At 35.7% G+C, this 16411-nt stretch overlaps 2 protein-coding genes across 2 annotated transcripts in view; one reads left to right on the forward strand and one right to left on the reverse strand.

The window, feature by feature from the left end:
- LOC134669492 (uncharacterized) overlaps positions 1–16411 on the reverse strand; it is a 245804-nt gene that overhangs the window by 214200 nt on the left and 15193 nt on the right. The gene's annotated exons all lie outside the window — the stretch shown is intronic.
- Positions 182–16411, forward strand: part of LOC134669084 (uncharacterized) — a 27835-nt gene continuing 11605 nt past the window's right edge. Inside the window, exons 1-3 of the mRNA XM_063526613.1 lie at positions 182–545; positions 2358–2544; positions 3597–3701. Coding sequence (XP_063382683.1) covers positions 394–545; positions 2358–2544; positions 3597–3701 — 444 coding nt within the window. The 5' untranslated portion in view covers positions 182–393. The remainder of the gene's footprint in view (positions 546–2357; positions 2545–3596; positions 3702–16411) is intronic.

Here is a 16411-nt window from a genome sequence, read left to right on the forward strand (position 1 = left end):
TTCGGCTATTTAGGGTTGTCAAAAATCAAGTGATTATCTTATCTGTGGTCGTGCACGCAAAAGGAAGTCAAGTGGTGCCAACCCTAATAATTGCTCGGAGCAATGCTGAGCCGAGCGGAGCCGAGTTTGACCGATCTCAGGAGTTTCGCACCCCTGCTTTTGTTTGACGTCTTCTTTGACATTCACTTTACAAGAAGTTTCACAACATTCCCTTACGTGATTTCATAATATTTTATTCCGCTGAAACTTGAAATAAAATTCCTATAGTTCAAGGAAAAATCTAACTATAATGGTAATACTAAGATTTACAAAGTCAAAAACGTATTGTTTAAAGTGTTAGAATAATTTTCAGGGTTTGTTTTGATGTGCGTGGTGTAGGTTAGTTACTGAAGAATGAAAGTCGATCGGTATATAAGTCCCCGCGCGAGCGGCGTCAAGCTTATTTCGAGCCAGCCTACGATGTCGGAGGTTGCCAACGGCTCGCCACTCGACGACAACTGTTTGGTCGATATGGACGCTTGCTATGAGACCTTCGACAAGGATGGGTATGTGGTGCCTACGTATATGTATGCTTAACTTAGTCACACACTTGTGAATCACGTAAAAAATTCCATGAAAAATCCATTTGTCTCATATGAACATAAGTTTTCAATGTTAACTTTGTAAGAAAAATAATTGGGCTTAAGTTTACAAAACTTTGTAATTGTTTTATAACTTGATAAGGACTGATAACATTTTTTGTAGAACAGATATAACGAGATAGTTATCCATAATAAATAACATTCAATAGTTTGATCAATATTAAATTAAATTTTCTTATATATTCATTGGTATCTAATTATATTTAACTAAATAATATATATTTTACTAAAGTACACTGCTTAGCAATTCAAATTTGAGTTCATGTGTTGATGAACTTTCTGTATATATTAATATCAATGAACTTATTGACCAGTTTTCTTAAAATAGTCATAAAAAAACTTTAAACACCCAGTTTCACTTATTCATTCAATACCCTATTTTTAGTGTCAAGTACATTAAAGCTCTAGTAATATAAAAGGTAATTATGGTGTCAACATAATGTTTATGTGTTTTCATATGTTATATTTTAATTAAACAAGAGATCTATACCTTTTCTCAATATTTATACAATAAAATTATAATTCTTAGAACTAAAATTAATTTTATTTAATAGGGACTCACAACTAAGAATGTACTTAAATTTAGAATATCATCATTAAAGTTTAGATATAAATCTTCACATTAACATCAACATTTTCATCACTCATTTTTACACACAGCTTTGAACACTCATTTTTAAGCAACATTGATTTTACTTGTTTTAACTTGCTCAGTCGATGAGTCATCAAAACACACAATGCAACATTAGCCGGCATTGTATCTGGTAAATACCCTATAACTATGACAACATCTCACTCTACAAATATGTATCATATAATCTATGTAAACAGTATATTTAGTCTGAAATCATAAATATTATTATTACCTACCTATAATAAAAATCTATTCAAGACTGTACCTACATATTTAAAATATCAAAGAACTGACTTCTAAGACATGTCTTCAAATACAGATATGTATCTTCCAATAGATACTAGGGGGTATTGTGTATTAGGGTTGTAACTACTAAATTCAGCAATGTTTTGATAATATACAATATGTATGCATCATTAAGTCAGGACAATACATTTTATATTATAGCTGAATTAATGAATTAATTAAAATAGCAATCATGGCTGTATATTGCAACTTCAGAATGAATACAAGCTATGAATGTTATAAACAATAATATACATAGTTTTAGTTTAAAATCTTTAGATAATTTTTGTTACAATAAAAAGACCTTGACACAATTAACCCAGCTAATTAGATACATCAATCAATCAGACATTACATAACTACACTCATAAGCAGTTATAACAAGTCCCATTATATGGAAATCTAAACACAGAAGAAAAAAATGCATGAAATGCCATTTTGCAAAAAAAATTTAGAGGTCATCATTCATGATTCCTTAAAGTTATAAATTACATAATAATAAAAAACAAAATTAAAATATTTAAAGTCCAAGTTTTGAATAAATGTCCCAGGATCACCACAGTAATTATCCTCATACACAGTACACCAGCATACAAAATTTTCCTATTTCAATTTGAACTTTGTTGTATAGACAATTGGGATGAATTTTGATTGTGTTCCAAAATCTATTTAGACTAATAGTATCAAATTATAAAACAATTATAAATTACAATAAAGTAGAGAATCTCTTCTAGTCTAGTACAATTTTTTTTATACAATTTTAATGTTTTCAAGTTATACCATTATTTTGTCCTCAGAGACGGCAAACTGAACCTGCAAGAGTTCCGCGTGATCTGCAAAGCCCTCTTCCGCAACGACAAGGGCCACATCTACCCGCTGTCTGAAGAACGGGCGCGGCACATCTTCCAGGTGTTCGACAAAAATGGCGACGGCTTCATCGACAAGGAGGAGTTTACGTTCTGCTGGAACCATTGGATCAAAGTGGTAAGTAGCAAGTACCCCAGGTGTTCCAGGTCTTTTCCAGAAGTCATGTGATATGTGTAAGCTATCGTCGGTAGCGAAAAGGGCCACATCTACCCGTTGTCTGAAGCACGGGCGCGGCACATCTTCCAGGTGTTCGACAAAAATGGCGACGGCTTCATCGACAAGGAGGACATTACGTTCTGCTGGAACCACTGGATCAAAGTGGTGAGTTAAAATACTTCCATGTGTTCCAGGTCTTTTCAAAAAGTCATGTGATACTTAAAGTTGTCGCCTGCAACGACAAGGGCAACATCTGCCCACTGGATCTTCGATTAAGGTTTTATTCCAGCTTAATAATCACACAGCGAGAGTACTAGGTGTTCATATGATATGAATTGATATGCATACAGCTAGGCACTGGATTACATTCAAATTTTCAATTAAATAATTCCAGAAATATGACCACAAAGCAGAGGGAGAGGGATACTTACCGTAGTCCGTACCTACCTAATTCATCATCTTCCTCCCGTTGCCCCGGCATTTTGCCACAGCTCATGGGAGCCTGGGGTCCGCTTGGAAACTAATCCCAAGAATTGGCGTAGGCACTAGTTTTTACGAAAGCGACTGCCATCTGAACTTCCAACCCAGAGGGTAAACTACATATAACCTAGTTATAATTATTAAGTAGATACCTACCTACTATTAGATAACAATAAACTTGCACTATCTGCCGTATTTGAACTTCAAGATATTCACAAGAGACGACACGTACTAGATACATTATAGTTTAGATATCAACTACATAGTTCTCTTTTGCAGCGCAATTCGGGCAACCAATGTCACTTTTACGTTAGATAGAGTAAGATATCTATTAGATGTGAATTAGATCTCTAAGTCATGTCCTGTGGAAATCGTTCAAGAGTATCTCCAGAATTGCGCAAATGTCAAATTTGACAGGTTAGGTTAGGTTTGCCAGGATATCGTTATCGTATCTTGGTGATGTCTAAAAGATATCTAATAGATGTCTATTTCGAAATCCGAATTGGGCCCTATATCTCTGATCGTGTTTTCAGATCGTGCGGCCGGTGAGCGCGTTCCTCGTGGTGGACGTGCAGAATGACTTCATCTCGGGAACACTCAACATCAGCAAGTGCAACGCGCAGCAAGATGGCAGCGAGGTATGTAGGGAAAATATCTTAGTTGCCAAGTCTATGTTAACTATTTCTTAGGAAAGCAGTGCAGTGGCAGTGGGTGCAGTCAGCGATTAACCATTCACACCACACCAGGTCTATTATTATATTATTATTGAGAGCCTGTTCTGCATACACGAGATGTATATGTATAGGAAAATTGGACCTCTAGTGGAAGGATTCGAACCTGGGGGCCTCCTCCTTCGTGGGCAGGGCCTCTACCGACTAGACTAGGAGTTCATTGGCACTTACATTCATATTTTTTGAAATATTTAGAAATTTCACGGTTCTGTAAGAAAGAACACTATCGAGGATTTCCCCGAAATCATTAATTTTCGCTATACGTACGTGGGGGTCAAAGCCCTTGCCTTTAAAGTAATCTATCATTCGCTTTTGTTTGATCCGTACTGAACTACCCTGTATCTAATTCCGTCCAATTTCATCGCAATGCGTCTAATCGCAAAATATTTTATACAAAGTACTTACCTACATCTACATCGTCATAAGGTATTCTCCTAGTCTACCAAACCACATATGCGCTCATTCTGAACTCTAAATCTCATGTGTTAAGGTTCATTTTGTGGTCTCGTTCCCGTTTTTGTATCGATCAAACAAGTGACGTCACCAATCGCCTAATAGATAGTGTTGTGTGGATCGATGGGGTTAGGGCTTGACGTAGTACGAGCGTGCCGAGAGCGTTTGTGGACACGCACCTTAATTTGTGTAGATGGCTTGGAAGCGGTGGTGGCATAGTGGATTTCACGTCAGACTTTCAATCCGGAGGTCAGGTTCAAATCCTATTATAGCTTGTACCAATGATACCTTGATTGCTAAGGTTGAAATTCGATAGGCCCGTATTTGTGTGGTCGATAAATCGTACTATGCCTGGAAAAGGGTTAATAGTACCCATCCGCCTGATCATATCTCACCTTAAACGCTTTGTGTGTGAATATGCTTTTAACCCCTTACCGCATACAATGCCATATATGGCGGATGTGATATTCAACTCTATTGACAGCTATTAAAGTTCAAATTTAAACAAATAATTTTTATTACATGCGGTAAGGGATTAAGTTATAAATAGACTACGAGAGTCTTTTAAAGAATAGAGACTAGAAAAGCTTGAGTTTTCTTTTCTATTAAAGTTTGGCAACGCGTTTAATACCGAAAAACTTTTATTACTTACCCACTATTGATCGCATACAAAACAAATCGAAAAACGCTAAAATTTACTGCCCAAGCGTCACTATCAACCTATACAAATACATTGTAATTTGATAGGCACAGCTAGGGTTTGCAAGACGGATCCGAAATGTATGGGAAGATCCGCGGATCCTGATCCAGATCCGGATAATTTCATACATTTCGGATCCGGATTGCAAACCCTAGGCACAGCATCCCAAGTAGCATTGCAAGCTGTATATAAGCTGTATTAAAGTTTATTTGTATACTATAAGCTGTACAGTTAGGCTGTACAAAGGCTGTATAAGCGCTTATACAGCCCTTATAAGTAAAAAAAGGGCCCAAATTATACAGCCTTTCGCGTTATTAGAGCTGTAGAGTAGCTGTATAAGCAATACATAAGCTGCATAATAGCTGCATTACAGCTATATTTCGGTGTAACAGGAAACCTTAACACTACAGATAATCTCTTATAAGTACGATATAAGAATATAAGTTTTAAATGAGTTATAAGAAAGAATTACAAGAGAATAATAATTATTTAAGAAACTAAAATGTCTTAATCTTGTTCATTCGTAATATAGTAATGGCGACAATAAAGTGTTATAGTGGATGGTAAAAGTAAATATTATACAGGACTTGAATGGAATATTACATTATTTGTAAGTGCGGATTATTATTTATTGTGAACCTGTGTATCTTTTCTGGCAAAATATTTACGCGCCTACAAAATAACAAAGAGAAACCATAAGGAAAATATCAAAAATCGGTAAAGTTACTGTTTGTTTTTAAGGTTAGAGTATCAAAAATATTTATAAATATTAATTTTAAGGCTAAACAATTTATTTTAGCTGGTAATCATAACACGGCGTTAGTCTGCTAAATATGTGCAAGTATTTCTTTAATTATATTTACAAATACGTTTTTTTTTATTGTAAAATGGCGACAATTTTTAAACAGCCTACAGGATAGTTGGAGAGCATTATAATCTTAGTAGCTGTGCTGTGTAATAAATGGAGTGTCTTTTACAGCTTTTGTAATTAAAACAGCTTTATAATAGAATATTTGTATTCGTTTGGCTGTATTTCGGTTCTCCGTACATAAGTTATAATTCTCTTTAGAGATCCGTATAACAAATAAAAAACCTGTACTGTAACTGTCATATATTCCTTTAGTTTTATACATAATACACTTATTTTCAGAAATCATTACACTACTATACTTATACCGAGTGTAAAATTACGTCAAAAGATTATTATAAGCGACTCTATCAGTAATACAGAAAAAAGCTGTACTATAGCTGCCATTTATTCATTTGGTTTTATAATACCCTTACAGACAGAAGTTATACAACTACTATTCTTATAGGAGAGTAAGATTACGCCATAAGACATAGCTTTAAAACGGGGTTGACAGATACATTTGTACAGCTACAAGTGCCAAGCCAAGTGATACTACAATACAGCCTGTATACAGCTTTTACGATAAAATTAGCTTGTAGTGTTTCACAACACTTAATGTTTCAAAACGGAGTTGACAGATACTTTTGTACAGCTAAAAGTGCCAAGTGTTACTACAATACAGCCTGTATACAGCTTTTACGATAGAATTAGCTTGTAGTCTCTCACAACACTTTTAGTTTTATAGTAGATTTTTTATATTCTGATAAAGCACCCCATGCTTCCGCAGAATCCTTTATAATGATTTTATACAGCTTGAGCTGTATAATGTCTGTAAAGTACCTTTTATACAGCTTAAATCTTTTTTGACACTCTTATACGTCCCTTAAATCACTCTAAGCTCTTAATTGGCTGCTATATTGATGTTGCCGACACTTCCATGCTACTTGGGATGCCAAATTGCTGCAAGGTTAATAAGGAAAATCGAATTTCCAATTCAAGCAAATTACATACATACATAGAATCACGCCTATTTCCTGGAGGGATGGGCAGAGATAACGGATTTCCACTTACTACGATCCTGACATGCTTACCTCTTTCGCTTCCTTCACTTTCATAACGTATTACTTAAATACCTAATTTAGCAGTTAGCGCTATCAGACTATGCGCCAAAAGTACATCGGTGGACCTTATGCCCTTTGTAATAAGGTCCACCGGTGTACAGTTAGGAGAGTTGCTGTTTGTACTATAGTAAACAGTGAACAATCACACAATCAGCATGACCAGCCGAGCGTGAATTGACAATAGGACTAGGATATTTGGTTTAGTCGACCGTGCCATGTTAAATAAGGGACATGCTGTGTGTAGCAAGGCATATAGCATAGGTAAACGCGAATCATGTGCTAGACCTGCTCAACGATATTAAACACCGGCAGAAGATCCATCCTATGATAAACGAGTCCAAAGGTGACAAAAGCTTTATCATGCGCTATATTCGCGATTTCTTACTCCTCAACTCAAAGATTGATACCCTCCCGACACGCCACAAAAAGTTCCGAATTAGCAGTAAACTTCACCATGTTTAACCAAAAGCTAAGTAAATAAAGCCATAAATAAGGCTTGCATGCTGCTGCAGTGCGCGCCTGTGGCAGTCGTGGTCTATCTGGCACGGATACCTGCAATATTGATTAGGTTTTTGGGTTAATTGGGATTTCAATGTGGGTTTTGATCACGAATGCTACAGAAATGGAATATAGGGCACGGTACATAGAAAGGCTACGTTCAATAGGCTGATCAGAAGGCCTACCGCGTTCTAGCTCCCTCTTTATCGGTATTGCATGACTTGCATATGCGAGCGAGGCCCTCAGTTTTTACAAGCTTATATTTAACTAGCAATGTACCTATGTAAATATGTAAATTTGTTTGTAACTATGTTTGTACGGGTCAAATCTTGCAAGCTAAATTTGACCCACTTGCCGACTTCCAATGAATCTGAAAATTTGCATACATATGTAAGTCGGGTGACAATGCAATATTATGGTGTCATCGATCTGATCTGATGATGGAGACCAGAGGTGGCCATTGGGACTCTGTGATAAAACAACGTAACCTAATTGTGTTTGGGGTTTTTAGAATTGTCTCGATGAGTATTAGTTGTCTATCGTAAGAAAAGTACAGTCAGCGATAAAAAGCTTGTATCAAACATGAAATTTTTGCCAAAAACTTATTATGATTTGTTTAGATTCATGATTCAGATCGTTTAATACTTACATCGTACACGTAAAAACAACACACACACTTTATAATAGAATGAGGCTGCATAATGTAGGTATGGATGAAAGGTTAAGCTACGTTCTTAGTGCTAATCAGCTACATGAAATGAAATGTTTTAATTTGGTCGTTTTTTTTAAAATTCATAATTCAGGTACAGCAATTGCTAAATCAATTATTAGAAAACTAACATTAAATGCCATTTAAAATTTTACTAGTAGGTAGGTATGTAGTTATCAGTATTACATAGTTGTCAAGCAGACCCCAGGCGAGGAAGATGAGATGTAGTTATCAGCGAAAGCTAAAACGGTCTAACTTCTGCTTTATTTTATTCTAAAAAGTTACACATATATATACATATCTTATTCATATTCTTTGCATTCTCATGAGTCTGACCTTCATATAATTTACATGAGAATATGCCGTATGAGCACAGATTCGAGTTTATTTTTATATCATCATTATTGTCAAAAACGTAGGTAGAAACAATGATTTGCAAATGCTTTATTTTATGCACTGTAAACTGAAGTTGCTTTGAATCGCGGGAAAACATTGATCATCGATTTTTGAGAAATAGCGAGCTGAATTTTGAACGCAAGTTTAAAAATATTATGATTAAACTGAAGGGGTATCCAGACGGGACTGACGAAATCAGTCAATTTGTTCAGGAAAATAATTGGTTAATCTCATCTAGCGTCCACACTTTGGTCCACACGTACACAAATTAAATCACCAATTTGCATTCTACTATGAAAATTGGCATTTTTGTGTCTGCACCTGCTGATGTGATCGGAGAATCAAATTGGTATTTGCGTCCGCACGGCCCTGTTCGATCGGAGAATTTCATCAGATTGGCGAAAAATTGTCTCGTCTGGATACAACTTTATCTAAAATACATTATGAGAGCGTTCAGAAACCAATGAAAAATAGTGGGAATCCGTTTAAGTGCATATTCGGTTCATGATATGATTAAAAAAAAATTTAACGCGATTTTTTTTTATGGGGCAGGGCGTCCCGTCCAAGTTGGACATCCCTTCAGTCTTCATACAAGGCCAATAATTGTTTGCGTTAAAATTATTTTTCCTTTTACTTTAACCTAATCGGAACACGATACCGGATATGACAGTAACCCCATACTACCAGTATAGTGTCCGCTTTTCTAAGATCAAGTGCACTATGACTAGAAATCGGACATGCTATACCTATAAGTTTACCATTGGGATCCACATTTTGAAGGACTGGTATACAAAACCAATAGAGTGTTGCAAAATAATTGGATTCAAAGTTACTCAACAACATTCGCGTACCTAATCTTGTGTTAGTCAAATTATCTAATCAGCATCTCATCGCGTTTAACACGATATTAGGAATTCTACGGTAAAAGAATTATGGGCCTCTTAAGCCGCTTTGTACCTTGTCACAGTGACAATAATATAATATATTATACGCAGTTACAATCATGATACCCATCAGTGACTAATAGTGACATCATCATCATCATCATCTCAGCCATAAGACGTCCACTGCTGAACATAGGCCTCCTTCGAGCAACACCGGCTTCCGACACGTCGGAAGGGAGGGGCCCAAGCGATATCTCGCCGTACAAATCTTTCTGCCATTTTTCGCGGGGGGAAAGGTGCACACAGTCGCATTTCTCACACACTTACATACAAAATCCAATCTGTAATGACGACACAAATACATAGAAAATGACACACGTCAAAGACAAATCTTGCAACCTCGATCTCTTTTTGTGTACGGACGAGTGACTAGTGTCACAACACACACACTAACACATTTTCGTTGAAATATGTCATTGTATTCTGAGAGATGAGAAGTCGGATTTGTCGCTCGACCGATCCGCAATTTGTACTGAGCGAGCAAAATCGATAAATCCAACAATTACTTGAGACTAAAATATAATAATTGTATTTAAATGTAATTTAACGTATGATATTTAAAAAAAATATTACATGTGAAATGTAACACTTTCTTTTTGTAAATTTGATGTCCCCGACCTCTTTTTATAACAAAAAACCGAGCAAACAGGCATTTTTGTGCAGCAGTGTTTACGCGCGCGTCTGGACTCGGTCTAGTGAAAAATCCAAGTGCAACTAGTTTTATTACCCGCGGTAGATTAGATTGACGCGCTAATCTTGTACCTCGGCAGAGGGGAAATAGTGCGAATGCCGCCTCCCTTCCGTGTTGCTCGAAGTAGGCCTCCCCCTTGGACCTCCATACGTGCCGGTTGGAAGCGACCCGCATCCAGCGTCTTCCGGCGACCTTAACAAGGTCGTCTGTCCATCTTGTGGGTGGACGTCCTACGCCAGTGACATCATATTGATTGTAATGTGAAAAGGTATTCCTAGATGTAACATTGGTACACCCTAGCGGGATCCATGTATGTACTGCTTATAGTTAAATTCACAGCCTGTAAACACCATGGTTGGAAGAAAATAAATGAAATGAGGTAGGTATAGTACATAAAGGTAACCTTTCCATATTTTGCAAAACTCATCGTTGAACGCTTCAAACTCCGACAAGCATCAAACCACATTTGACAGACAGACTTTTAAAAATGGCGTGGAATCGGAATAGCAATTCAAACTTGAGTTCACACCTGCACAATTAGGCGGATCGGCCGTGCCAGGCACGGGCTCGATGCGGTGCCTATCGCACGTAATCACACCCCTTATCCTAATGGGTTACATAAATCATTCATAGTAGATACTAATATTAAAGGTCATCTGCTTCCAGAAATATATACAGCCTTTGATTTGTAAATCAATGTATTCTGCTTTTCCAATTAATTAAACTTATATTATTTTAACAAAGAACCAGCCGTTACATCTCGATCATCTTTTTTTCTCTAGAATACCCGCCTGTTATTTTTTTATTAAAAATCAATTCTTACCTACATTTTATTTGTTTTATTTTTAAAGATCGCCAGTGTTGCTAACAGACGGCCATTCTGTTGTAGGAATGTCCCCATTCCGGTTAATGCTCGGCCATTCTACACAAGGCGTATGGCCTCATACAATTATTTTATATCTGTTAACAATCAAGAATTTATTTACAATAAACACGTTAACAAAACTAGTATTCCAAAATGTAACTTTAATCTTATACAATACATCATTAATAAGCATATAAAAAAACTAAAATGAAATAAAACTTTCTATGGCAATGTATCACTTTGATATAACATAACGTTCATTATGCAAGCAATTATTTCAGAAATTGCACTCAATTTAATCACACAATTCTTCAGCGTAGACGTCGCTTCTTTGCGAGTGTGCACGTCACCGTCGACGAGATCACGCACTCCTTCTTATGTGTACACGTCACCGTAGACGAGATCACACACTCCTTATGTGTACACGTCACCGTAGACGAGATCACACACTCCTTCTTATGTGTACACGTCACCGTAGACGAGATCACACACTCCTTATCTCATGTGTATCCGTCACCGTAGACAAGATCACACATACCTTCTTTGTTTTTAATGTGTATCCGTCACCGTAGACAAGATTACACATACCTTCTTTTTTTTAATGTGTGTCCGTCACCGTAGACAAGATCACACATACCTTCTTTTTTTTTTTTATGTGTATCCGTCACCGTAGACAAGATCACACATTCCTTCTTACTCACGTCACCGTAGACGAGATCACACATTCCGTCTTATGTGTACACGTCGCCGTAGACGTGAGGACACACTCCAAACACTGAAAATAAACTCATGTCAGTTACAACTGGTAATACAATTAGTAGCAGACAACTAACAATTTCTTTTTCGTCACTTCTTCACTCAAAAGTAAATAATTATTTCATACCGAACAATAAAAATGAGGATAAGGTTATGATTCCACATTTAGCGTCAAACTTCTACTTTAATTTGCCTCACTAAACCTTTTTCATTTTCATTTTTAAATGTTGCGGCATTGATACAACTAGCATTTACTGCATAACAATTACAATTTATAGAATACCATAAAAACTCAGTCCCATTACTGTGTTTTTCCTCACAAGCTTGATAATAATTTACTTCAATTTTTAACACTCAAATAGAGAAATATTGTTGTTTATGGTGATCGGAATATAGACACTCTAAAAGATAATTCATCTACAAAGGAGCTATCAAGTATAATGAGAAGTTTTAACATGGCAATGCACATAAAAGCACCAACTAGGATTTATGTATTAATGTGTGCGTAATGCTAACTGACACCCACCAACTTGAATTATCAGATTATGACCTGTCACCTTAAACATTAATGAAATCAAGACTGGTACGACCTGGATTGAACTGAAAAGGATTTATTGTTGATTTAACATTCGAAAGTTTCATGATAGTATAAAGGCTCTGAGGCTCTCTTCTTTTGTGAAGTTATTAGCTCGAACAACGCTCAGGAAGCGTTTAATTATCCTGTGTCTTATTCAGACTTTTTTCGATCTGTGTTTTCCCATCATTATCATCATCATCATCATCGACAAAAGGGAATTAAGAGATTATCTGCCAAACAATAAACTCTTCAAAATTATGGTAAGATATTTAAAAAAGGTATACACAAATTGCAATAGCAAATATATATGTATCTTCTAATAATAATATATAAATGTAAAGCAACCTGGAATGTCATATACCCACGCAGGTACCAAATTTAGATCAGACAACAGATATAATTACTTTAAAAATGAATTATAAGATCTACCAATAATAATTAGTAAGATATAGGTAATGTACTATCCTACATTAATCATTTTATCGATTAAGTAATTTTAATAAGTTAACAACCAAACTAAATGTTGAGAATAGTCCATAATACGATGTTCTTAATGCCAACAGTAGTTGAGTAATAGTAAAACTTTTGGTATTGACGATATTTCAAGCGAACTAGTGAAGTTAAGTAGGTTATTTTTAAGCAGACCTCTTGCTCATGTACATTTATCCTTCAGTCAAGGCTTTTTCCCAGAACAGCTTAAAGCTTCGTTTGACGATCTTAAAGTAACGATCCCAATAATTACAGATCGTAGTTTTACAGTGTAATTACAGCACAATAGTGATTGTCCCAATAATATCAAAATTAATAGAAAAAGCTTTTTATTAACAAAAGACAATAATAACTTCCTTACTAAACATGATATTTTACACCCTGACCAATTTGGGTTCCGTAAAGGACTAAATCCAGAATTGGCTTATTTTGAATGTGTCAAATTTGTGACTCAAAACTTTAATAAGTCACCGATTATGGAAATTTTCCTCGACATGACAAAAGTATTTGACTTAATTGATCATGCCGAGCATCTCAATAAATTATATGCTAATGAAATTTAGAGGCCAGGCAAATGATTGACTTAAATCTTACTTAGCCAACAGAATGCAGTGTACGCAAATCAGTAAATTTGTTAAAACTAACAACCAAATTAATTACTAAAGTAGGTGCTACACTTATTTATTACTTAAGGGGGGAAGGGGATTTTTTTTCATTAATGATATTCAGATGGCGATACAACTATAATTTCAGTTAGTGGTCAAGATCAAAGTATGTATAAAACAGATATTTATAATGCCTTATCTGATACTAAATATTGGATAGAAAAATTAATAAGCTTCTTATTTAGCTCAGAAAACACAATTTATGCAATTCACTCATATGGAACAATACCTCGACAGCTCAACATTCATATAAATGACTATGCATTTCATAAAACAGGTAACATAAATTAAGTTCTTTGGTTTAAATTTCGATTCATTTTTAAATTGGAAGGACCATAACCACTCTGTCATAATGTTCAAGAATTGACCATTTCGTCTTGGCCTGCAAAAATTACGACTATCTGTTTCCTACGAAGCAGTCCTTATGGCTTATCACGGCTACGTCTCATCATACTTTAGCAAATGCTCCTATGGGGATCAGTTGTAAACCACTATTTAAATATTACTGTAAATCTGGCTTGTATGTATGTATATACTCAAAATCTGTAATTATCAAAAATCATATCCAAAACATTTCCAAGACCTTATGATATGTGCTCCGTCAACCCAAGAGCACAATATCTTACACCATCCACGCTGTATGACAGACATGCAGAAAAAATGCTTATATAAAGATATACAATAACTATACCTGTTCACATAATCACTTGGGGCCATAAGTTTAACAAACTTCCATTGGACTGGCTTCTAGATCACTGCTTTTATAATACTCGTAACATTACCTACTGATTATGTTGCTCATAAGGAGCGAACCAATTTTTTTTTTTTTTTACTATTTGTAGGTACTCGCTGTGTGATATCTAAATGTTACTTTGTTTTAATTACTGTTGTCTATGATATACCTTGGTGGTATAGTTATTAAGTATACCTATTCTTTAATGTTCATTTATGTTTGCCATTTTGGCTCATGTACCTCGTAGTTTTATAAATGTAACTATGTTAATTTCTTATTAACGGTGTACTGCATGCTGCTTATAAACAGCTGAAGAAGGTGAAACGATTACACACTTAACCCAAGACACTTATTGTACCCTTTTTCTGCTAATAAATCATTTCTATTTGTACTCTCTTTTACTACTACGTTCGAACGTCTCATTTAACCTGTCAGCGTCATTTCGATAAGTAGTATGATGGGAAGATCATGAGTATTTTATTTTCCATTTTTGTATTATCGTTCGTAAGGCTACCCTGTGACAGCTTGAAGCGAAATCCAATGGAGAAATAAAAAGAAACATTATAGTGCTCATCAGCGTCATCAGCAGACTTATGATATCGGAACCAATCATACCGTCAATAACTAGATACATACATGTACCATTAACAAAACTTTACAGGACCTGATACTGGACCATACTGGGCATATCTATCCAAAAAAATAACAGTCTTCTAATTGTGGTCCACCGCATGTAATTTCCGAAAATCAAATTACATTCGTGAAGTTCGGTTTTAAGTACTTATGGTGCTAACATTCGTTCAAAATTGAGTAAAGCTATGCATTTTTATTCAGTATTTACGTCCTAATTTACATGGCGCTATAGGTTCAGCTTGTAAGTTAGTCTCTAATAACATATAAGGTGTACTAAGGTGCTGGACTGGACAGCGCTCGTCCGCGACTACGTGACCCACAACCGCGACTAACAACTTCTCTATTCAACTGCAAGTGACACAAAGGAGCCAAGCAACGATTGCAATACAAGGAGCTACAAAAGACTTTTTATCGCCCGCTCAGAAGCCAAAGTGCAAATTGCAGCCGCCTACAACTCACTTAGAGCCACAACACCAGCTGCCCAACACGCATTATACGAGTAGCAGCAAAAACAGCTACTGTAAGTTAAAGCTATAGCTGAACCTCTTAACCAGTTTTATGTCACCTCAGCCTGGCTAAGCTAAGACTATGCAACCATTTTACAGCCATTCTATGTCTAAAGGTTATAAAGTAGGTGCTGAGTGTCGCCTGATTGTCTGCTGGGTTTGTATTTACACATTTGATCCTCAAAACAAACCTGATCGACTGATACATTAATTAAAAATTGTCATCCCCATTACTAAATTATTCATTGAAATATCAGCTTTATTGTGCAGACAAACGATGCAAGTTGTAATGAACTTACTGTATAAGATGTAACGTTAGTCTACCATACATTTCTATATTAATCAAGCTCACCGATCGCTGCATCACGGAAAACCCAAATAATGCTGATCCTCATTCACGTGTAATGGCCGTATATCACATGGGGTCAATTAACATTGGACCGGGCGTGAAAGCGAAAACAAGCGTTTCGTAAATTGCTAATATCTTGTAGTCTGCACTTGATATTTAGTGGGTAGTTTTCTTTTTAGCTTACTCGTAAATAATCTTACTAAAATCACTGAATGATATAAACAATCTATAATAGTCTATATACCTATCTTAAAACTTAGTCGTGTTTGTTATATTACAACACATAACTCGAGAACAGCTGACCCATTTTCATGGTTTTACTGTTTGATTTGTCTCCATCGGAATATCAGATAAACTATTTAAACAGTTAGAAATATTAGAACAAATTAAATTATTTTACTGAAAATATTTTAATTTGTTTTTATGTAGGCCTTGGTAACTTTCTCAGTATATGACATTTATTTCAGTTAATACCTATTAAAATAGACGTAAACAAAATTATAAAAGTAATTCATTGCCATAAGATTGCTCCTAGGGTAGTCCGACACGAAATTGTAGAAAATGATTGAGGGCGCCACTGCGCTTTAACAGACAACACATGATGCAACACGGGTCCATCCATCTCCTTTTGCCGCATAAGTTCGTCCTTCTTGTTGTTTGACGTTGACATATATAACTTTAC

The sequence above is a fragment of the Cydia fagiglandana genome, chromosome 1, assembly GCF_963556715.1.
Source record: "Cydia fagiglandana chromosome 1, ilCydFagi1.1, whole genome shotgun sequence".
NCBI lineage: Eukaryota > Metazoa > Arthropoda > Insecta > Lepidoptera > Tortricidae > Cydia > Cydia fagiglandana.